The 26,136-nt window shown below is 37.5% G+C and overlaps 1 protein-coding gene across 1 annotated transcript in view; it reads left to right on the forward strand.

Annotated features, from left to right (window-relative positions):
* LRRIQ3 (leucine rich repeats and IQ motif containing 3) overlaps positions 1–26,136 on the forward strand; it is a 170,612-nt gene that overhangs the window by 134,889 nt on the left and 9,587 nt on the right. The window contains exon 6 of the mRNA XM_068966640.1: positions 21,455–22,184. Coding sequence (XP_068822741.1) covers positions 21,455–22,184 — 730 coding nt within the window. The remainder of the gene's footprint in view (positions 1–21,454; positions 22,185–26,136) is intronic.

Here is a 26,136-nt window from a genome sequence, read left to right on the forward strand (position 1 = left end):
TTCAGTATACCTCTGTTTCATTTGAGATATACGATTTTTGGTAACATTCATTATTATGGCGATTGTGAATCATACATAGGCTGTCTATGTGTGAATGTGTAATAGGATAGATAGGGTAGGGGAAGCCCTCAGACACTTTTGTATTGTTACCAAGAAAACTGATGGCCACTGTAATTTCAGTGACGTTTATATGCCTAACAAATCAGGAAAAATTCAGTGCATGACAGAAGTCAGTGTCACTGCTTTTTCCTTTACATTTACTTTCTCTTTCCCTCTCCCTGCTATTCTTTGCTTCACCTGAACTCAAAACTGCCTCAAAGCTTGTTTACCGTGAAAGCCATCCACTTGTGCTGAGATATCAGACACTTTTGTTGAAAAGAGCAGCTGTTTCAGACCCATTTTTGACCACTCAGATCATAGCTACACTGGTTTTAAATAGTCTTAGACCATTTGTTTCTTCACAGATAGCTCATAAATCTATAATCCATTTAGAAGGACCAGATAGGCTCTGTTGACTGCAAATGGTACTACTGGCTTCTGTGTTCCTATTAAAGGTTCATGTGACAGTAAAACTATCTATTGAGACAATTGAAAATAAATGGATTATAATGTGGTCTAGTTGTTTTGTTCTTTAACAGAAAATTTCATATAAAGTACAAATATAAGGATAATTTCCTTTTAGCAAATAGTTATCATTCATATGATAAACTATAGCTAAAGAAATTATATCACCCTTTTTTGAATAATTCAGTTTCTAGACATTATAGCTGTAGCTCAAAATTCCCTAGTATTATTAAATAAAAAGTATTAGTTCAGTCGCTCAGTCATGTCTGACTCTTTGCGACCCCATGAGTCGCAGCACGCCAGGCCTCCCTGTCCATCACCAGCTCCCAGAGTTCACTCAGATTCACATCCATCGAGTCAGTGATGCCATCCAGCCATCTCATCCTCTGTCGTCCCTTTCTCCTCCTGCCCCCAATGAGTCAACTCTTTCCATGAGGTGGCCAAAGTACTGGAGTTTCAGCTTTAGCATCCTTCCTTCCAAAGAAATCCCAGGGCTGATCTCCTTCAAAATGGACTGGTTGGATCTTCTCGCAGTCCAAGGGACTCTCAAGAGTCTTCTCCAACACCACAGTTCAAAAGCATCAATTCTTCAGTGTTCAGCCTTCTTCAGAGTCCAACTCTCACATCCATACATGACTACTGGAAAAACCATAGCCTTGACTAGAGGGACCTTAGTCGGCAAAGTAATGCCTCTGCTTTTGACTATGCTGTCTAGGTTGGTCATAACTTTTCTTCCAAGGAGTAAGTGTCTTTAATTTCATGGCTGCAGTCACCATCTGCAGTGATTTTGGAGCCCCCCAAAATGAAGTCTGACACTATTTCCCCATCTATTTTCCATGAAGTGATGGGACCGGATGCCGTGATCTTAGTTTTCTGAATGTTGATTTTTAACCTAACTTTTTCTCTCTCCTCTTTCACTTTCATCAAGAGGCTTTTTAGCTCCTTTTCACTTTCTGACATAAGGGTGGTGTCATCTGCATAGCTGAGGTTATTGAAATTTCTCCCGGCAATCTTGATTCCAGCTTGTGTTTCTTCCAGTCCAGCATTTCTCATGATGTACTCTGCATATAAGTTAAATAAGCAGGGTGACAATATACAGCCTTGACGTACTCCTTTTTCCTCTTTGGAACCAGTCTGTTGTTCCATGTCCATTTCTAAATGTTCCTTCCTGACCTGCATACAGATTTTTCAAGAGGCAGTATAAAAAGGTGTAATTTTCCTCAATTTTTGAGTATTATTAGTAATCATGTAAATAGAAACAAATAATATGAGTTCAAAATATTTTTTCTTATTTTTAGAATAAAATCTTAAATGACATTGTATAGCAAGAATGGTGTTTTAAATTAAAGAATTTAAATGTGACCTTATTATGGAAGTGTTAGCTTGTGTTTGAGTGTGAAAGCTGTGAACTTCAGAAAGAATAATATGTATAAGCATATTTAATCTAGTTCACCAAATCTGACTTTCCTCCTGTATTTCCTGTGTCAATACATGGCATCACTATCTGTCTAGCCCCTCAAGCCCAAATGCTAGCATTCATCCTTAATTACTTTTCCCCCTCTCCTCCATGATCTGATTTATTGTCAAGCCATATTGGCCTTGCTTTTAAAACATATCCTAAATCTTTCCTCTTCTGTACAACTTCATTGCTTTCACTCTAGCACTGTTGTTGCTGCTGCTGCTGCTGCTGCTGCTAAGTTGCTTCAGTCGTGTCCGACTCTGTGCGACCCCATAGATGGCAGCCCACAGGCTCCCCCATCCATGGAATTTTCCAGGCAAGAGTACTGGAATGGGGTGCCATTGCCTTCTCCGTCACTCTAGCACTACCTGCCATCAAATCTTATTTGGGCCACTACAGGAGCCTTGTAAACAAGTTTCCTTCCTTTACCTTCTTGTGGTCCACATTCAGATCCATTTTCTTCATGGTAAAATCACATATCATATCACTCACCTACTTAAATGGCTCTGAATCTCAGAATAATATCCAAGCATTCCATCCAGTTATTCTATGACCTGTATTGTCCCATTTAATCTGACTCCTGTCTTACTTCTCTGACACACTGCGCACCACCCTCCTTTTGCTCACTGTGTTCTAGCAAAAGTGGCTTTCTTTCTGTATCCCCAACAGTCATGTGTGTGTTCCTGCTTGGTTTCCTTACAATAGCTTCTCATTTCTCCTACCATATGCTTTTCCCCAAAATTCTGCCACTACGTATCCTTTATTATCTTTCACATTTGAGATGAAATTGTATTTCTTTTAAAAAATCTTGTCTACCTAATATAATTACTAGACTTGCTGTCGTTTTAACCTGATTGATTTCCACCAGAGAACTTATTTCCTGATATTTTCTTGTTTATGATTTTGTTATGTATTTCTCCCACTAGAAGTTCAATGAGACTGTACCTTTCATAGTACTTCTTCTCCTTGTGTATAAGTGTCTTACACATAGCAAATGTTCAATGTTAAGTTTATAGTTTTTATACATGTTGTATTTGTTATTTGATTGCTTTATTTAGCAAGTAAAAACATTTTTTATTAAAGAAAGGTTGAAAATATACATAGAAAACAAATAATTCTCAAACCATTAAAAATGAAAATAAAATTTAGAGGAAAACCTAAGAAAATACCTGGAAGGAGTTTAAATAAGAAATTTCATACTTGTGTTTTCTGAATTTCAGTTGAATTTTCAAGCTCCTAAAATATGAGTGGATGGATGGAGGAATGGATAGATAGATGAATTAATAGACAGATAAATCAAAATGATTTCAGGAAGCTTGAAGCTATTAAATTCTTCACTGAGACCATATGTAATTTTAAGTAGCTGCCATTGCGAGAAACTGGTGTCTATTACATTAATAAAACACTGAAATTGAGAGTTGAGATCTGAGACTGGATAAATGTTCACAGAAGCTTGGACTTACTAGGTCAATTATCCAAAAAGAAATTAAAATAAAAAAATCATTAACATATCAGAATGAATTATAATCAAAATGAAATAGAAATTAATAATTTAGGAATGAGAAAAAGAGAAAAATGAATTCTAATATGACCACAAGCAACAATTAAAATCTTAAATAGCTGCATTATAGTGGAGTGCATTTAGTCTCTGAAGGTTTTTTGAGGTTTCTGACATTTCATTTCTGTTTATTGATTTATACTTTGAAGCTTGTATCATTGGAACTTATAAAATTAGATCCTTTAGAGGTTATTCTAAGAATTACTTAAAGGGACTTATTTAAATAACACTTAAGGTCAACTGTTCTGGCTTCTCTAATTGCTGTACTGGAACTTGGCATTATCTTTTGGTCTCTACATGTTTAAAGTGAAGAAAGATATAAAAGAAAGGGTGAAAGCAGGAAGTGAGGAAATATATCTCTCATTGTTTGTATTACAGACACTTGTTAAATTCAAGGTGGAGAGGTGCATTTGTGGATTAGGCCTAACTCTATATTTTTATTAAAAATTCTTTTTGGTATGTTAAGAACTCTTAACATGAGATCTTTCCTCTTAATAAATTTTAAGTGTACAATACAGTATTGTTGACTACTGATACAATATAGAAGTCTCCCCCGCCCCCGAACATTTTTCAGTATGTCTGCTGGCCATTTTGTATATCTTCTTTGAATAAATGTCTGTTCATGTCTTCAGTACATTTTTAAAATTGGAATGTCATTTTTTATTATTGTGTTGTAGGAGTTCTTGATTTGTTATAATTTGCAAATATTTTCTCCCATTCCATAGGTTGTCTCTTTATTCTATTGATTGTTTGCTTTGTTGTGCAGAATCTTTTTAGGTTGTTGTAATCTCTCTCTCTCTCTCTCTTTTTTTTTTTTTTTTTTGCTTTCATCAGCTGTACTTTTAATGTCATGTCCATTAAATCTTTGTCAAGACTGATGTTATGACATTTTCTCCTATGTTTTCTTCTAGGAGTTTTAGTAGTGTTTCAAAATTAAGTCTTTAATCCATCTTGAGTGATTTTTTTTTATATTATATGAGATAACTTTTCAATTTCATTCTTTTGCATGTAGAGATCCAATTTTCCCATACAATTTATTTAAGAGACTATCCTTTCTCCATTGTATATACTTGGCACTCTTGTCAAAGATCAGTTGACTATATATGTGTGGATTTATTTCTGGCCTCTATTCTATTCTCCTTTGGTCGATATATCTGTTTTTATGCTATTACATTAGTGTTTTAATTAACTACTGTAGCTTTGTAATATATTTTAAAATCAGAAAATGTGATCCTTCTAGCTGTGTTCCTAAGATTGATTTGGCAGTTTGTGGTCTTCTGTGTTTTCATTTCAAGTGTAGAGCTGTTCTTTCTCTGTTTCTGTAAACAATGCCTTTAGAATTTCGCTAGGGATTACACTGAATATGTAGATCACCTTGTGTAGTATGGACATTTTACTAATACTCTGCTGGTCCTTGAACATGAGGCATCTTTGTGTCTTCATTTTATTTTATCAGTGTCTCCGTGTTTTCAGTTTAGAGCTCTCTCTTACCTGCTTGATTAAATGTATTTCTTAGTATTTCATTGTTCAGTAAATGTGACTGTTTTATTAATTTCTTTTTCACATAATTTATCATTAGAATATGGAAATGAAACTGATATTTGTATGTTGATTTTATAACTTGCAACTTTACTGGATATATCAGTTTTAATCATTTGTGTGTGTTGGGGGAAGTCTATAGTTTTTTTCTAGATATAAGATCATGTCTTGTTGCAAACAGGGAAAATTTTACTTCTTCCTTTCTGTTTAGGTGCCTTTTATTTCTTTTTCTCCTCTAACTACTCAAAGAACTTTTGAACATCCTTGCTTTTTCCTGATATTATAGGTAAAGTTGTGTGAACTCATCCCGTAAACCTGCCTACAGGAAAAAGGCTAAAGGGAGTTCTTTAACTTGAAAGAAAAGAATACTAAAGAGCAAATGATAAACTATGTATTTTTAAAACAAATAGTAAGACATTCTAAGACACTAAGCCAGAGACCTATTTTATGCCCTCTATTATCTACCAAAACAGTATTAAGCATTTCATCATTTTGTCTGTATGTACACTCCGTTTACCCTCTGCTTAAGAAATAGCAAAAAGAAGGAAAAAACAAAGAAACAGAAAAGTTTCTGAGTATATTTGTACCATAAGTGTTTTTTGCTAATTTTATTTTATTTTTTTTTACCTGGAGTGTTTGTGTTAGATATAAAAGACTTCTTTGAAATGGAGTTTCTCATTCTAAGTGTGGAGGTCTTCAGGCCATTTTACAACATATTTTCAAACAGAAATCATTGGCAAGGATGACATCCAAACATGACTCCATTATTTTACTCAAAGATTGTTTAGTGAACAAATTACATTTTTTAGTAGCAACGTTAAAAAGAAAGAAAGAAAATCAGCCTAACATGAATTTTGCTTGGATTTCAGAATTTCATGTTATTTGCTCAACAGTTTCAATTTGTTAAACATCCCTTTTTGTATTCAGGAAGTAGAAATAATCATTAATTTCTTGGTAAATGTTAAAGAGCTTCTCAGTCTCAGTCTCGGTTCAGTCACTCAGTCGTGTCTGACTCTTTGTGACCCCATGGACTGCAGCATGCCACGCCTCCCTGTCTATCACCAACTCCCAGAGCTTACTCAAACTCATGTCCATTGAGTTGGTGATGCCATCCTACCATCTCATCCTCTGTCATCCCCTTCTCCTCTCGCCTTCAATCTTTCCCAGCATCAGGGTCTTTTCCAGTGGGTCAGTTCTTCACATCAGGTGGCCAAAGTATTGGAGTTTCAGCTTCAGCATCAGTCCTTCCAGTGAATATTCAGGACTGATTTCCTTTAGGATGGACTGGTTGGATCTCCTTGCATTTAGAAATTCAGCCTAAGGTTTCCAAGAACACCTGTGTATGTACCCAATTATGATTCTAATCGCCTGCTCTTGCCTTTCAGATTAAATGTGCAACTGGAAGCTATGTTAATACCTTATTTACTTCCATCTTATGGCAGCTCTTTAAATCAGTGACCAAGTAATTGTCATTTCTAAGCCTGCAATTCAAGTAGTCAATTCTATGTGTGTGTTTTTTTCCTGTAAATTAAAAAAAAAAATGCTATGCAAAGGAAGAGTGTTAAATAGGATTATATAAATTATTTTCTTAAGAGATTCAATAGTTTAGGTAAAGAATTAATTTCATAATAGTGTCAAGCAATGTTTGGGAAATATGCATCAGTCCATCTGTCGGCATTTTCCTATGGTAAGCTTGGGTCAGAGATGCAGTATCAAAACTACCTCATGTCGCATTTTTCCTTTTCTATTTGAACAGTGTTTTGTTTGCAATATTTTTATGTCAATGCCCTTCATATTCAAAGGTGATGCTCCTTATTGTATTGCTTACCTTGTATATATAGATAGGTGACCTTCGGGACTTTTCATTTGGATTGCATTTATTGTCAATTCCCAGTTCACAAAGAGGAATGTCATTTTGGGGCCTATTGTTATTGAAAAGTTTTTGCCAGATATCAAGTCACTCCAGGTCATACAGAAGCAGCTTACATATCAGATCAACAAGCTACCTCAAAGATTTGTACTTGTATAATGAAGGAGACTTTGTGATTATTATTTTTGTTTTATAATATAAAAGAAGCAGAAAACAATGTCACCAATACAAAACTGTTATACATGTAGACCTTATACTTGCTTGTATAGAAAGTTCACTTTGCAACCTCCTAGATTATTAAAGTCACTGTTTTGGTCCCTAAAGCTGTCAACTAGATCTGATAAAGACCCTTGATACCATTGTCAGGAAACACATAGTTGAAGCAAAAAGACTGTTAATTGGGAAAAGATGCCAGTAGAAGGGAAAGTGGAATGAAAGTATAAGTTAACAGGATGAGGAAGGTAAATATCAAATAAATCAAATTGTCCATCCATCTACTATACTTAAATCTTATAGTGGAACTCTTTGATTTCTTTAGGAAACACAGACTGCCTTTGAGAAAAATTAATATATTTAAAGTTCATTTCACACACATATTTTTTTAAATTCCAGTTTTGTATATGAATACTTATATTTAATAAATAGCTGAGTTTTTAAAATCGTATACCAAAAATGTAAAATATGATTTTAACTATAGAAGATATAAAGAGATATAAGACATAGTCCTCATCCTTTAAAATCTAAAACTTATAGAAAGAGTTAAAATGGATAGTTATTGCACAAGCAGAATTCTCTATGAACCATATGAGTGGATTTTGTCCCAGTTTTATAGGATAGTGCTTCCAGTTATGGCACCAATTAATAATAATAATATTTATGTTTGTTCTGTTAAAATGAGAAAATTTGCAATTAGTAGAAAATGTATTGTTTATATTGTAAATTACAGTCATAAAAATAGAATATAAATGATTAGATATCAAATTTTAAATTTATATAAAACTTATAAGAAGTCTTCAGAACCATCTCATTGATGGACTTGAGCCTGAGTCCCATGAACATAAAACATTTACATCAGATGTAGTGGTTTTTAAAATGTCCACAGACCCACTGATACTCTTCCCTTCAAAAAGTAGACCCTAATTCTCCTCCCTTTGTGGAGTAGACTTAGTAAATTAATTATAATGAACAGAATATGACAAAAGAGATGATATGTGACTCACAAGACTTCATCACAGAAGATATTGTGTCCTGCTCTGGGCTCTCTCTGTTAGATCACTTGATCTGGGCAAAGTCAACTGCCATATCAGAAGGATACATATATTTGGATACATGCTATAACTGTTGCTTAGCCATTCAGTCTTATCCAACTTTTTGTGACCTCATGGACTATAGCCTGCCAGGCTCCTCTATCCATAGGGTTTTCCAGGCAAGAATACTGGAGCAGGTTGACATTTCCTCCTCCAGGGGATCTTCCCAACCCAGGGATTGAACCAACATCTCCTCTGTCTCCTATATTGCAAGCAGATTATTTACCCTTGAGCCACTGGGAAAGCCCACACATAAGTATACCAAGTAATTATTTTGAAAGGCTCACAGACAAGGAACTGAGGCTTTCAGCAAACAGCCAATAAGAAACTCAGACCTTTGTCAATAGTCATGTTAATGAGCAAGCTTGGAATGGAATCCTCCAACTCCAGTACAGCCTTTGATTGTCTGCAACCCTAGCTGACATCTTGATTATAATATTGTTGGGAAACTCTGAGCCACAACCACCCTGCTAGGCTACTCTAACATTCTTAACTCAAAGAAACTGTGAAAAAATAAATATTTATTGTTTTAAAGCATTTGTGTTTTAGAGTAATCAGCTAAGTAACAGTAAGCATCTAATATACCAATTTTTAATGATAATCATTTTTAAGTCTTCATAGTCTCCAACAGGAAGTAATTTAGGCTGAATAACTGATAAAAATATAAAGTTTTTCTATAATAATTCAGACATTTCCAATAGTTGAAATATTCTGTGCAAGAACTTATTTTCCTATTTCTTTAATTGATAGATATAACCTTGATTGTGTATGTATGTATGAAAATGTGAATGGACTTCAAATATAGTTGAATTTGTATATCATCTTATATTTCAAAATTATGATGAAATTCTAATTTACAGAAGAAAAGCCATTTTGCTTCTAGGAAGTATATCATTAAATATGTATATCAACCAAGAATGGATTGAAGTATCTGATATATCACAGTCACCCCTCTATATCTGAGGGTTCCATATCCACAAATTTAACCAACTGGATCAAATATATACAGGAAAAAAAAAAATCCAAAAAGTTACAAAATACAAAGTTTGAATTTGCTAGTCACAAGCAACTATTTTCATAGCATTCACATTGTGTTAGGTATCTTAAGTAATCTATATATGATATATTATATACAAATACTATACCATCTTATATAAGGGACATGAGCATCTGTGAATTTTGGTAACCACAGGGCCAGGCAGTGTGGGGTGGGAGGTTGTCCTGGAACCAGCCCCTTGTGGATACCAAGGGATGATTAGTCTGGATTTGGGAGGCCCTACCCCAAGTCAGCCACACCTTGCACTATGTGCCATGTTAAGAACCTATTCCATGAGTCTCTTGTCAATAGTGAACAGCACCACACACAGTAACTCACTGCTCAAGCACATTTTCAAGTAACAGAAAGCCTCCTCAGCCACCTTCTATTGCCATGACTGTAGAACAGTGTCAGACAACACATGAACTCAAAAGACTCTATATAAAATTTACGACAAAAGGGAGCATAATGGCTGTAGAAACTCCAGTCTCTACCAGGGTGACCAGTGGACCATATCTAGTGAGACCTCTCATTCTGGTTTGTACATGCCAGCCATCTTGCTGTGTGCTCAGTGTGGCCCTTTTTGAGCATGTGTGCAAGGAGAAGTGGTGAAAGCAGCTCTCTGGTGTCTCTTTAAGGACAGTAATCCTATTAGAGTGGGCTTCCCACTCATTTTATTTGTTATCTGCTCTGTTTTGTATGTGTGTGTTAGTAGCTCAGTGGTGTCCAACTCTTTGCAACCCTGTGGACTGTAGCCCACCAGGTTCCTCTGTCCATGGGATTTTCCAGGCAAGAATACTGGAGTGGGTTGCCATTTCCTTCTCCAGGGGATCTTCCTGACCTAGGGATCGAACCCAAGTCTCCTACATTGCAGGCAGACGCTTTAACCTCTGAGCCACCAGGGAAGCCCCTTTTTTGTGTTGGTCCCTAGTTTTTGTTTCTGTTTTCTTTTTTCCTATTTTCTTTTTGATTATTCAAATAATTTTTAATACATTTTTATTTATCTGTTGGATTTTTAGTTGAACCTCTTCACATTATATATTTATTTTCTTTAGAGATTATAATATAAATACTAAATTTACCACAATCTATGTAATATTGTACCACTTCACAGAGACTACAGAAAGAAGGAATCTAGATAGCATATATGGTTGCATGAGTTCTGTATTTTATTTGAACTGCTACCTTTCATGAATCTTTCATAGTATAATTTTTATTAATACTATGTGTTTTGGGCTTCTTTAGTGGCTCAGATGGTAAAGAATCTGCCTTCAATGCAGGAGACCCAGGTTCAATCCCTGGGTTGAGAAGATCCCCTGGAGAAGGGAATGGCAACCCACTCCAGTATTCTTGCCTGGAGAATCCCACGGACAGAGAAGCCTGGTTGGCTACAGTCCATAGGGTCGCAAACAGGAGGACACGACTGAGCAGCTAACACTTGGGTTTTATTGTTGGCATTGCAAATATTGTGTTTTAATTCTCTGGATTGTGTTTTAAGAGTGTTAATATTTTTGTTTTAACATACTCTTAAAATCTACTTGCTTCTGATCTTTTTCCAAAGTCTTTAGGCCTTTTTTTTTTTTTTTTGGCCAGATATTAAGTTCTTACTCCAATGTATTGACTACTTCTTTAAGCCTCATTTTCTTTACCTGATAATGGGAATAAAAATAGTATAGTACTTACCTCATAAGTACTCCAGCTGTGCGGTGCTGGATCAGCTGTGAGGAGATACCCCACTTCCAAGGTGAGGAGCAATGGCTGTGAGGAGGTACCCCACATCCAAGGTCAGGAGTGGTGACTGTGCTTTGCTTGACTGGCTGTGTGGAGACACCCCACATCCAAGGTCAGAGAAACCCCAGTAAGATGGTAGGCACTGGAGCAGCTATGAGGAGATACCGCACATCCAAGGGCAAAGGAGAAGGGGTGAGATGGTAGAAGGGGCAAATTTGCATTTAGAATCAAACCCCTTTCCTACCGGAGATGCTCAAGGGCTCAAACAAATCTTATGTGTACCAGTACCTAGGGACCCCACAGAGACTGAGACAGAACTGTGTTTGAGCATCTCCTGTGGAGGTACAGGCAGTGGTTTTCCGCAAGGACAGGAGCTTTGGGTGTGGATATGGCATAAGTAAGTCCTCTTGAAGGAAGTCGCCATTAACCCCACCATAGAGCTGCCAGAACTTACACAGGACTGGGAAATAGACTCTTGGAAGGCACAACAGAACCTTGTGCACCTGGACCCAGGAGAAAGGAACAGTGACCCTACAGGAGACTGACCCACACCTGCCTGTGGGTGTCCGGGAGTCTCTGGCATGGGTTGGTGGTGGCCTACTGCAGGGTTGGGGGCACGATTGTAGCCGTACATGCATGGGATCTTTTGAGGGAGGTCACCATTATCTTCATTACCTCCACCATAGTTTGGCCCAAGGTAAATAGCAGGGAGGGAGCACAGCTCCACCCATCAACAGAAAATTGGATTAAAGATTTACTGAGCATGGCCCTGCCCATCAGAACAAGACCCAGTATCCCACTCAGTCAGTCTATCCCATCAAGAGGCTTTCATAGGCCTCTTAACCTAATCCATCAGAGGACAGAGAGGCTGAAACCACAATCACAGAAAGCTAATCAATGTAATCACATGGACCACAGCCTTGTCTAACTCAATGAAACTATGAGCCGTGCCATATAGGGCCACCCAAGACGGACAGGTCATGGTGGAGAGTTCAGACAAAATGTGGTCCACTGGAGAAGGGAATGGCAAACCACTTCAGTATTCCTGGCTTGAGAACCCATGAACAGTAAGAAAAGGCAAAAAGAAAGGACACTGAAAGATGAACTCCCCGTCAATAGGTGCCCAGAATGCTCCTAGAGCAGCAGTGGTGAAATAACTCCAGAAAGAATGAAGAGACAGAGCCAAAGCAAAAACCAAACCCAGCTGTGGATGTGACAGGTGGTGGAAGCAAGGTCCGATGCTGTAAAGAGCAATATTGCATAGGAACCTGGAATGCTAGGTCGATGAATCAAGGCAAATTGGAAGGGATTGAACAGGATATGGCAAGAGTGAACGTTAACATTTTAGAAATCAACAAACTAAATGGACTGGAATGGGTGAATTTAAATCAGATGACCATTTTATCTACTTCTGTGGGCAAGAATTCCATAGAAGAAATGGAGTAGCCATCATAGTCAACAAAAGAGTCCGAAATGCAGTACTTGGATACAATCTCAAAAACGACGGAATGATCTCTGTTCATTTCCAAGGCAAACCATTTGATATCACAGTAATCCAACTCTATGCCCCGACCAATAATGCTGAAGAAGCTGAAGTTGAATGGTTCTGTGAATACCTACAAGACCTTCTAGAATTAATTAACACCCCAAAAAAGATATCCTTTTCATTATAGGGGACTGGGATGCAAAAGTAGGAAGTCAAGAAACACCTGGAGTAACAGGCAAATTTCACCTTGTAGTACAGAGTGAAGCAGGGCAAAGGCTAATAGAGTTCTGCCAAGAGAATGCACTGGTCATAGCAAACACCCTCTTCCAACAACACAACAGAAGACTGTACACATGGACATCACCAGATGGTCAACACCAAAATCAGATTGATTATATTCTTTGCTGCCAAATTTGGGGAAGCTCCATACAGTCAGCAAAAACAAGACCAGGAGCTAACTGTGGCTCAGATCATGAACTGCTTATGGCCAAATTCAGACTTATATTATATTTTATATTGAAAAAAGTAGGGAAAACCACTAGGCCATTCAGGTATGGCAATAAATCAAATCTTTAACTATTATACAGTGGAAGTGAGAAATAGATTTAAGGGACTAGATTTGACAGAGTGCCTGATGGACTGGGGACTGAGGTTCGTGACACTGTTCAGGAGACAGGGATCTAGATCCTCCCCAAGAAAAAGAAATGAAAAAAAGCAACATGGTTATCTGAAGAGGCCTTACAAATAGCTGTGAAAGGAAGACAAGCAAAAACCAAAGGAGAAAAGGAAAGATATAAGCATCTGAATGCAGAGTTCCAAAGAATAGCAAGGAGAGATAAGAAAGTCTTCCTCAGTGATCAGTGCAAAGAGTACAGGAAAACAATAGAATGGAAAGACTAGAGAACTCTTCAAGAAAATTAGAAATACCAAGGGAACATTTCATGCAAAGATCGGCTCAATCAAGGACAAAAATGGTATGGACCTAACAGAAGCAGAAGATATTAAGAAACGGGGCAAGAATACACAGAGGAACTGTACAATAAAGATCTTAAAACCCAGATAATCACGATGGTGTGATCACTCACCTAGAGCCAGACATCCTGGAATGCAAAGTCAAGTGGGCCTTAAGAAGCATCACTACAAACAAAGCTGGTGAAGGTGATGGAATTCCAGCTAAGCTATTTCAAATCCTAAAAGATGTTGGTGCGAAAGTGCTGCAGTCAATATGGCAGCACATTTGGAAAACTCAGCAGTGGCCACAGGACCTGAAAACGTCAGTTTTCATTCCAATGCCAAAGAAAGGCAATGCCAAAAAATGCTCAAACTACTGCACAATTGCACTCATCTCATACGCTAGTAATGCTCAAAATTCTCCAGCCGAGGCTTCAATATGTGAACCGTGAAATTCCAGATGTTCAAGCTGGTTTTAGAAAAGGCAGAGAAACCAGAGATCAAATTGCCAACATCTGCTGGATCATCAAAAAAGCAAGGGAGTTCCAGAAAAACATCTATTTCTGCTTTAATGACTATGGCAAAGCCTTTGGCTGTGTAGATCACAATAAACAGTGGAAAATTCTGAAAGAGATGGGAATACCAGACCACCTGACCTGCCTCTTGAGAAATCTGTATGCAAGTCAGGAAGCAACAGTTAGAACTGGACATGGAACAACACAGACTGGTTCCAAATAGGAAAAGGAGTATGTCAAGGCTGTATATTGTCACCCTGCTTATTTAAATTCTATGCAGAGTACATCATGAGAAATGCTAGGCTGGAGGAAGCACAAGCTGATATCAAGATTGCTTGGAGAAATATCAATAACCTCAGATATGCAGATGACACCACCCTTATGGCAGAAAGTGAAGAAGAACTAAAGAGCCTCTTGATGAAAGTGAAAGAGGGGAATGAAAAGGTTGGCTTAAAGCTCAACATTCAGAAAACAAAGATCATGGCATCCGGTCCCATCACTTCATAGCAAATAGATGGAGAAACAGTGGAAACAGTGACAGACTTTATATTTTTGGGCTCCAAAATCACTGCAGATGGTGACTGCAGCCATGAAATTAAAAGACGCTTACTCCTTGGAAGAAAAGTTATGACCAACCTAGACAGCATATTAAAAAGCAGAGACATTACTTTGCCAACAAAGGTCCATGTAGTCATGGCTATGGTTTCTGCAATAGTCATGTATGGATGTGAGTGTTAGACTATAAAGAAAGCTGAACACTGAAGAATTGATGCTTTTGAACTGTGGTATTGGAGAAGACTCTTGAGAGTCCCTTGGACTGCAAGGAGATCCAACCAGTCCCTTGTAAAGAAAATCAGTCTGGAATAGTCAATGGAAGGACTGATGTTGAAGCTGAAACTCCAGTACTTTGGCCACCTAATGCGAAGAGCTGACTCATTGGAAAAGACCCTTATGCTGGGAAAGATGGAAGGTGAGAGGAGAAGGGGACAACAGAGGATGAGATGGTTGGATAGCATCACCAACTTAATGGACGTGAGTTTGAGTAGTCTCCAGGTGTTGGTGATGGACAGGGAGGCATGGTGTGCTGCAATCCATGGAGTCGCAAAGAGTCAGGCTTGACTGAACAACTGAGCTGAACTTACCTCATATTTGGTAAATGAGATAATTATTTAAATGACTCAAAACAGTTTGACATATAGTAATCATTCAGTAAATATTAACTATATTATGATTACTGGTCAGTAATATCTATCTTATGAAGTAATCAATGTAAATGGTAAAAATATTCCATAAGAAAGTAAGCCCAGCAGGTGCCACATAGTAAGGGCTCAATAGATGATAGCATTTATGTTACTCGAGATACAATCTTTTTATAGGTGTTGATACACATGAAGTCTTTCATAATATTGGAAATAGCAGTAGACAAAGATAAGAAGTATCTAAGTCCTGTTCAGAAGTTGTAACTTTTATATTTGAAGTGTAGGTTTTTTAAAGGGAATAATGAGAGATATGGGGAATATTGAAAGGAAAATGAAGAAAGTAAGTGCAAATTTATCATCAGTAGCCTTCAAACAAAACTGGAGAGTGTCCTTGAGCTGGCCTAACTGTCTCTAGAAAAAATGTTTGTTGAAAGTAGTAGACACATATTTATTGAAAGAATGAACCAGACATTCTTTAAAGTGTTTAGTATAAATTGGTAAACAAAATAGGCATGGTTGTAACTTTCTTGAAGCCTCAAGGGTTTCTTAACCTAAGTTTTAACAAAAATATTTATTATATTTCTACTAGGTCCTAGGCATTGTACTAAGATCTTTATTTAACTTAAACAATGAAGATCACACAGTGTTACTCTCCTCCTTCTTGTCTATCATTGGACAGTATCCATGTAGCTAGGGTGACCATATAATTTTCTTTCAAACTAGGTCACTTCTGAAGCTAAACTTCACCAGGATGGTAGGCATAAACTGGGACTATCTATGGCAAACCAGGATGCATACATATACCAGTTTCCTTTACATATAGTGATTTCTTAAGAGACTTATATGTAGAGTCTGGGAAACATTTTTCCTCCTTAATGTTTGGTTTACCTAGTATGTACTTGATAATTATTGATTTCCCAAGATTCTATCTTAAGCTCTCTTGTCTTCCTTTGATTATGTTCATTAGTTAGTTAGTTCAGATGCTCAGTCGTGTCCAATTCTTTGCGACCCCGTAGATCACAGCACGCCAGGCCTCCCTGTCCCTCACCAACTCCCAGAGTTCACTCAAACTCACGTCCATCAAGTCGGTGATGCCATTGAGCCATCTCATCCTCTGTCATCCCTTTCTCCTCCTTCCCCCAATGCCTCCCAGCATCGGAGTCTTTTCCAATGAGTCAACTCTTCACGTGAGGTGGCCAAAGTATTGGAGTTTCAGATTATGTTCATAGTTATACCTAAAAAACTCTGTGCTATTGTTACCCAAATATTTATCTCCCTATCTTTCAGCATTTAGATTATGTTCATGTACCTTCTTGCTTACTGGACATTTCTAGCAACTAACTGCTGATAAAAGCTGTGTGTGTTAGTCACTCAGTCGTGCCCGACTCTTTGCGACCCCATGGACTGCAATCCACCAAGTTCCTCTGTCCATGAGATTTTCCAGGCAAGGATACTGGGGTGGGTTGCCATTTCCTTCTACTGACTTTATATTTTGCAAAACCAAATTTCACATTTCTTTTTTTCACATCTGCATCTTTGATTATAAAATTCTTTTTTCCTGGGAATGCCTTATTTCCTATTCTCTTACCTATACATTTTGCAAGTTTATTATATTTTCCCTCATACCCAAAACATGAGCTTTATAATAATACAAATATAAAATAATGTCTCTCCTTAAAAGCAAACCCAATTGTTACTTTCTCCAGAACATTTTTGCTGACAACCACCTACCTGACCCAGACATCTTTCTTCAATGATTATTAGGCTCCTGTGTATACTTTTGTTTTAACACATGCCAGAGTCCTTAGAAGTTGCCTCCTTTGTGTATTTGCCTTCCCCACTAGACTTACAATTTTTTCTTATACTGTAGGATTCTTGAGAGTCAGCATTATTTTCATTTTTTCAAGACCCTGGATCATAGATACCCACATATTTATTAAACTAAGTCAAATTGAACTTTCTATTTGTAAAACTATAGTCAAAGGACCTGATCTTGTTTTCTCTTTTCTTGTTCTGCCATTCAAAAACTGTACCTGAAAATTACTCCACAAATCATTCATGTCTTGCCTATAGCAGTTAGAAATGCATGTTAGAAATAGTTGGAAAATTATATTGGGTGAGAAAACAAGTATAAAATCATGCAAAGTTTTGTAGGCTATGGCAAGGAACTTGAATTTTATCATGAAGGCATATATAAGTCATAGATCTTTAAACCCACAATTTTAAGAGATTACTCTGGCTTGATCACTGTGTGGGATGTGTGTTGAAAAATGCAGAGACTACTTAAGAAGACATTGCAAATAGTCAAAGTAAGAGTTAATAAAAACCTGAAGTAGGGTGATAGCAAGGAAATGGAGCAAAAAAATCATTTAATTTGAGCTATATTTTTGAGATAAAATCTATAAGACTGATTGATAAAATTGAATAAGCTATTAGGTATTATTTGTTGAGATAAGAAGGGCTATTTTTTAGAGGCAATAGATTACTGGTAGCAAATGAGATCTTTTGCATGTGTTTTGAATGTGCCAAGTTTGAAAAATACATATAAGACTTCCAACTTGAAATGATAAAATTGAGAGTTCTCAGCATAGAAGCTGATATTTAAGGCCATGAGTGATTCATTTCAGCAGAGAAAGTGGAGATGGGAAGAGGACATAGTATCAAATCTTCAACCACTCCAGAAATTTGATGAAAAGTAAGAGTCTTCAAACAAAACTAAGAAGTTATCAGAAAGCTAGAAGAAAAATCAGGAGAGCTTTAGACAATATGGGGGGGAGAGGGGGGGACAAGATATCTTCATGATACCAGAAGAGTTTTAGAGAATCTAGAAATCAGAAAATATAAAAAAGTGTTTTTCAAAAAGGACAAGTGATCAACTCTGTTAAATGCCATTGAAAGTCCAAGAAAGATTAGAACAGAAAAAAAGGTGTCCTTTATACTTCCCACCATAGAAGCTTTTGTTAGGGAGAGCTTCAACAAGTGGGTGAGAACAGTAGAGTTAAAATCTATATATAAATGAAAATATACGAGTTACTAAAAGGTGAATACAACATAGTACAGGGAGACAACTTTCTCAATAGCTTTCATTCTAAAATTGAATAGGAAAACTGAATGATAACTATAGGGCAATGAGGGTCAAGGAAATGTGGTTCTTGCATTGATGGTGGTAGCGGCAGTTATGGTTGTTTAAACATGGCTGTGAATGATCCAGTAGAAAGGGATGATAAAGGAGAAAGCTTAGATGATCATAGAAGCAAAGCTATAGGGGATCGGGCCAAAGCATATATGAAGAATTTCAGGATAGAAGAAGATGCATGAATATACAGACAAGTTTATATATTTGGTTATGGAAACATGAGAGCATTTCTATCACTTGATTTCTATTAATATTTTTCCTATAATGAATGAGATGAATTATACAGTCTTGAAATAAAATACATATACAAAGAAGGTTGCTTGTACTTTCTATGTTAAGTGTCCAGTGGATGTTGAAGGGTGTGAAAAAGTACCTTGCTGTCTTTTCCCTATTCATTACTAAATTATATGGCTATTTGAACATAATACCATTGATGGAATTAAAGAGATAAAATAAACTCGTTGTTTTCCATATCAAATATAATGAAAAAAGAACAAAACAAAACACACCCTAACATCGTTCTTACTCTTTGTCAGGCATTGTTCTAATAATTATATATACCTTGTTGGGCTTCTTTATCTTAACTCATTTAATCCAGTTAGAACCCTATAAATTGGGAACCCTATAAAATTGGGTATTATTATGTCCATTCACAGTTATCATACTGAAGTCCAAAGAAGTAAATAACTTGCCTACACCTAGTAAATCCTTAGTGCCTCAGACAGTAAAGTATCTACCTGCAATGCAGGAGACTTGGGTTCAATCCCTGGGTCAGGAAGATCCCACTCCATACTTCCTGGAGAATTCCAAGGACAGAGGAGCCTGGCAGGCTATGGTTCATGGAGTCACAAAGGTTCAGACATGACTGAGCCACTAACACACACACACAATTTCATAGACTAGAAGTGAGAGGATTACTACAACTGTTTGGGGGGAGGGGAGGAAATTTCCAGAAATTGGGTCACCACTCACTTTTTGGCCTTTTATGATCAGCCTCAGAACTGTCATGGTGCCTGCAGGAGTGCCATTTAGCTTACTGATGTATTACAGTGAAGGTATAATGAGGCTCAAGGTCTGCTGGAAGTCAAATCTTCAGCCATCTTGGGCCTAGTAGGTTCTAACCAGTTTTTATGTTTCCTCATGAGTTATGTCATTCTTTTAAAGATTGTTCCCTGCCCCTTTCTCTCCTGTGATAGACTTGCAATCGGTGTCCAGAGAGGAAAGGGGGCAGACAGCCTGGTAGAACTGAGCTCATAACCTGTGGAATCTGATCCTATCTCTAGGTAGATAGTGCTAGAATTAAGTTGAATTGTAGGATACCCAGCTGGTGTCAGAGTATTGCTTAGGAGTATGGGAAAACTCCACCACACACAAATCAGAATTGGTAACCAGAACCTTTAGGAACATTGTGTTTTCTAGCCCTGACCTTTAATTCTTGGCCAACTTTCTCATGTCAAGCTATCCATATAAAATAAAATTTATACATAAGAGTGCCTGTTCTAGGTAGTCATTCTAGACTATATCCTGTTTACTCTAGACTTGAAATTCTGGCTTTCATCCCTATGAGTCTCTAGTGCCTTGCTATGGACTCAACCCTTAATACTTATTTCTGGACACTTTGGCTTTGTATCCTGGTGGATTACCTTTTCTACTTGCTAGCTCTAGAATCTGCTTCCTTTTCTAATGTTAATATTCCTGAGGCCTTTAGTGATAATCCTACCTGTCCACTTCTTTCCTACTGTTTGAGTAGCCCACAGGCTCTGCCATTCTTCATGGCTACCTTAATGTCCATGTATTTACTCCACTGTAAAATTTGGCATTATGACATATGAAACTTTAAGAGAATCTTCTATTAGAAGATTAAAAGATTAGAAAAGATAGAACCCTCATAGATGAGAGTAAGCAGCGATGCAGTTTTAATAGCAATAATCAATCAATTATGGAAAACATTTTTTCTGAAGATTAATCAGTATTTTTTTTTCACCTGTATTTGCCACCTGAGCCTCACTTCATCCACTGGCTTGTCAGAAAATAAATAATTAACAATAATGTGATTCATTTAGATTGCTATATTGGATGGGTTGGCTATGATAAAAAAAAAAAAAGCCTAGAAATGTATGTTGATCAAATATAATTGCCTTTTATTTCTGGCTTCCATAAGAATCCAAGTTGGAAATCCTGGTCACTGAGTACTTTTATGAAAAATCAGGGATTCAGGGAGCCAGAGTCCATCAATCTACCATCTTCTAGCACTTTATCCTCGTCTCTATGGAGTGGGTCAGAAGCAGAAAGAAAATACAGAAGAAGCACATTTGTGTCTTAATAGCCTTGGTCCAGATATTACCCATATAACTTCTATGCACACTCTCCTGGAGAAGACTTAATCTCATGGCCACACATAAGAATAGAGGAAGCTTAGAGATTTTGTTTCTTTGCGTGTTCAATGAAGAGAAAAACAATTTTTATGGCAGCTATTAGTTCTCACTAGAGTTAAGAAAAATAAGGTAAAATGAATTACAAAGTCTTTTACAAATGTGAGATTAATAATTGTTGTTTAGTTGCTAAGTCACATCTCACTTTGTGTAATCCCACAGTTGGCAGCCTGCCATATTCCTCTTATCTATGGAATTCTCCTGACAAGAATAGTAGAGTGCGTTGCCATTTTCTTCTCCAGGGGGTCTTTCTGACCCAGGGATTGAACTCATATCTCCTGCATTGCAGGTGGATTCTTGTACTACTGAGCTACCAGGGAATCCCAAGATAATAATAACTATATGTAAAAATGATATGTATAATTGCATACTTAGTATAAGATAAAATGCTGCTACTGAGTCAGAGCAAGTTAAATAATTGTGAGAAATAATAAAGGAAATAAAGTAATCTGTGTAGTTCTTTGTTAAGATGTTCCAATAGTGATTTTTCTCTCCAAAATCATGATTAAATCACAAACTGAAAAGGAATATCAGTTGGGAAAATGTTTCTTAATAAGGTAAATAGTAGGTTCTTGTCAACTTTATTAATGTAGCTTTCAAAACAATTGGGACAGAAAATAAACTGTGCTTAACACTTGTGTAATGGATTATATTTGTCTGCTGTGATGTAGGTCAGAAAGAGTCTGAAGATGAAACTGAGGATGAAGGATTGGATGTCAATTTTAGGATATCAGTGTTCAAACTACCCATACATACTTTAGATTCATTGAGATATGCTGCACTATTGAGAGCAAAAGAACAAGATTATTTTCCTATGTATGCCCAGCCATTTTCTCCTGCTCATCAAAAACCAATAGTTAAAATAAAAGACGTGCCGATGGAAAAGAAAATAAGAAGAGAGTTTTTGGCAACACACAGAGCTGGTATGAAACTCCAAGCACTTTGTGATGTTGATAAATATTTCTCAGAACAAAAGAAGCAGGAAAGCAGTAAAAATAAAGTAACAGCTGTAAGCATGGCACAAATAGCCCAAGAACGAAGTAGAATAACTATTAGAGAAAATTTAAATAATAAAATACATGCTACACATAAACTGACTGCAAAAGATGATGAGATAATTCAGGTTGGTTTACAACAACTTTATCAGGATAGATCCAGCTACCTTGAGAAAGTTAAAGAGAGAAGAGCTCAGTTCCTTAAAGAAAAAAAACAAAAGGCTAAAGACCGTTTATTAATTCAGAACCTAAATAATGAGCGCACTCTTTTGACCAAAGGAATGACTGCAATTGACAGATTGAAGAATAAGCAGGCTGCCTTGAAAGAGAAAAGTCTGATTGTTCAGCAAAAACTGGCAACTGAAAAGTACCAAAGGGATTTACATAAACAAATGAAGGAAATTAGGTAGGTACAGTTTTTATATAATAGTAGCTTTCAAGTTGTCAGGGAGGAAGAAATTTGCCTCTGCCTTCTAGGTTCTCCTGGCTGGTTTAAGAATTAAAATGATATAAGACAGAGTAATGGGAGAATATCAAACAAAAGTTTAATAACATCTATACATGGGGAGACCCAGGAAAACTGAGTACCCCCACAGTAGCTGAAGCCATCACCATAAATATCATTTTCAGCTAAATATAAAAGGAGATTTTGGGAACAGAGAACCAATTATGAGAGGTTACCAGGAAAAGCACAGTAAAAAAGGTAAGGTTGACAGACCTCAGTCATTGTCTTCTCCATCAAGTTTCTAGAGGTTTGGTCATCCACCTCTCCCTCAACTTAAAGTTGTAGGAAAGCTCAAAGAGATGGAAAGACACACATAATACTAAACAGTACACTAGACTGGACCCCAGTAATTTTTTACCCTTTTTTACCCTTGTGTGTTCTTCACACAGGTTTGTTCATTTGCTTTTTCTGATATTAGAAAGCCATTTTTATCCTCAATTCAGTTCAGTCAGTCAGTCAGTTCAGTACTCAGTGGTGTCCGACTCTTTGCGACCCCATGGATCGCAGCACGCCAGGCCTCCCTGTCCATCACCATCTCCCGGAGTTCACTCAGACTCACGTCCATCGAGTCGGTGATGCCATCCAGCCATCTCATCCTGGGTCGTCCCCTTCTCCTCCTGCCCCCAATCCCTCCCAGCATCAGAGTCTTTTCCAATGAGTCAACTCTTCGCATGAGGTGGCCAAGGTACTGGAGCTTCAGCTTTAGCATCATTCCTTCCAAAGAAATCCCAGGGTTGATCTCCTTCAGAATGGACTGGTTGGATCTCCTTGCAGTCCAAGGGACTCTCAAGAGTCTTCTCCAACACCACAGTTCAAACGCATCAATTCTTCAGCGCTCAGCCTTCTTCACAGTCCAACTCTCACATCCATACATGACCACAGGAAAAACGATAGCCTTGACTAGATGGACCTTGGTTGGCAAAGTAATGTCTCTGCTTTTAAATATACTATCTAGGTTGGTCATAACTTTTCTTCCAAGGAGTAAGTGTCTTTTAATTTCATGGCTGCAGTCACCATCTGTGGTGATTTTGGAGCCCAAAAATATAAAGTCTGACACTGTTTCTACTGTTTCCCCATCTATTTGCCATGAAGTGATGGTACCGGATGCCATGATCTTCGTTTTCTGAATGTTGAGCTTTAAGCCAACTTTTTCACTCTCCTCTTTCACTTTCATCAAGAGGCTTTTTAGCTCCTCTTCACTTTCTGCCATAAGGGTGGTGTCATCTGCATATCTGAGGTTATTGATATTTCTCCTGGCAATCGTGATTCCAGCTTGTGTTTCTTCCAGTCCAGTGTTTCTCATGATGTACTCTGCATAGAATTTAAATAAGCAGGGTGACAATATACAGCCTTGACATACTCCTTTTCCTATTTGGAACCAGTCTGTTGTTCCATGTCCAATTCTAACTGTTGCTTCCTGACCTGCATACAGATTCCTCAAGAGGCAGGTCAGGTGGCCTGGTATTCCCATCTCTTTCAGAATTTTCCACAGTTGATTGTGATCCACACAGTCAAAGGCTTTGGCATAGTCAATAAAGCAGAAATAGATGTTTTCTTGGAACTCTTGCTTTTTCCATGATCTAGTGGATGTTGGCAATTTTTATCCTGGTGACATATTAAGTGGCCAAACCATGAATGCATATGTTTAAGGCTTATCTGGAAATACATAAAGATCATGACAGTGAAAAGTGAAAGTATCAGTCCCTCAGTCATGTCTGACTCTTTGAGACTGCATGGGCTATAGCCCGCCAGACTCCTCTCTCCATGGTATTCTCCAGGCAAGAACACTGGAGCGAGTTGCCATTTTCTTCTCCAGGGGAACTTCTTGACCCAGAGATCAAACCCCAAGTCTCCTGCATAACTGCTTATTTCATTTACATATTTAAATGCTATTGTTTTAAAAAGTAGTCTGTACTACAAAGAAGTATAAAATAAAAAGAAAGCATTTGTCTTTTCCTCAGTTCAGTTCAGTTCAGTTGCTCAGTTGTGTCCGACTCTTTGTGACCCCATGAATCGCAGCATGCCAGACCTCCCTGTCCATCACCAACTCCCAGAGTTTATGCAAACTCATGTCCATCAAGTTGGTGATGCCATTCAGCCATCTTATCCTCTGTTTTCCCCTTCTCCTCTGCCCACAATCCCTCCCAGGATCAAAGTCTTTTCCAATGAGTCAACTCTTCACATGAGGTGGCCAAAGTATTGGAGTTTCAGCTTCAGCATCAGGCCTTCCAATGAACACCCAAGACTGATCTCCTTTAGAATGGACTGGTTGGACCTCCTTGCAGTTCAAGTGACTCTCAAGAGTCTTCTCCAACACCACAGTTCAAAAGCATCAATTCTTCGGTGCTCAGCTTTCTTCACAGTCCAACTCTTACATCCATACATGACCACTGGGAAAACCATAGCCTTGACTAGACAGACCTTTGTTGGCAAAGTAATGTCTCTGCTTTTGAATATGCTATCTAGGTTGGTCATAACTTTTCTTCCAATGAGTAAGTGTCTTTTAATTTCATGGCTGCAGTCACCATCTTCAGTGATTTTGGAGCCCCCAGAAATAAAGTCTGACACTGTTTCTACTGTTTCCCCATCTATTTCCCATGAAGTGATGGGACCGGATGCCATGATCTTAGTTCTGAATGTTGAGCTTTAAGCCAACTTTTTTGCTCTCCTCTTTCACTTTCATCAACAGGCTTTTTAGTTCCTCTTCACTTTCTGCCTTAAGGGTGGTATCATCTGCATATCTGAGGTACTGACTCCCGGCAGTCTTGATTCCAGCTTGTGCTTCTTCCAGCCCATCGTTTCTCATGATGTACTCTGCATATAAGTTAAATAAGCAGGGTGACAATATACAGCCTTGACGTACTCCTTTTTCTATTTGGAACCAGTCTGTCGTTCCATGTCCAGTTCTAAATGTTGCTTCCTGACCTGCATACAGATTTCTCAAGAGGCAGGTCAGATGGTCTGGTATTCCCATCTCTTTCAGAATTTTCCACAGTTTATTGTGATCCACACAGTTAAAGGCTTTCGCATAGTCAATAAAGCAGAAATAGATGTTTTTCTGGAACTCCCTTGCTTTTTTGATGATCCAGCAGATGTTGGCAATTTGATCTCTGGTTCCTCTGTCTTTTCTAAAACCAGCTTGAACATCTGCAAGTTCACAGTTCACGTATTGCTGAATCCTGGCTTGGAGAATTTTGAGCATTACTTTACTAGCATGTGAGATGAGTGCAATTGTGTCATAGTTTGAGCATTATTTGGCATTGTCTTTCTTAGGGATTGTAATGGAAACTGACCTTTTCCAGTCCTGTGGCCACTGTTGAGTTTTCCAAATTTGTTGGCATATTGAGTGCAGCACTTTCACAACATCATCTTTCAGGATTTGAAATAGCTCAACTGGAATTCCATCACCTCCACTATCTTTGTCTTTTCCTAGTTATAAGCAAATTTAAAACTATTTACTGAGGTACTTTATATCTTTTTAAGTTTGAAAAATAGTTTATATTTTCTCCTCCAAAGTTTACAAATATTTTCCTTAATGTATACCATGTTGGGGAGGGGGAGAAAGATTTTGGAAACAAATTTTTATAATTTAATAGAAAATATATTTTGGAGGAGTGAATGAAAAGAGAATGAAAGCTAGTCTATTATATCAAAATATAAGTCTAGCACAAATCAGTGTTAAAGAGAATTTAATCAACTTGGTTTTATTACAGCAAATTGAATATCTGCCCATCATTAATTTGTAGAAGATACAGAGTCAAGTAAGCTTCCTGATGTGTATTAACTGAATTATCTTTTCTTGTAAGCTGCTACAAAGATATCCTTGAAAGCACACAGGAATAAGGCAATGTTC

This window comes from Capricornis sumatraensis, chromosome 2, assembly GCF_032405125.1.
Source record: "Capricornis sumatraensis isolate serow.1 chromosome 2, serow.2, whole genome shotgun sequence".
NCBI lineage: Eukaryota > Metazoa > Chordata > Mammalia > Artiodactyla > Bovidae > Capricornis > Capricornis sumatraensis.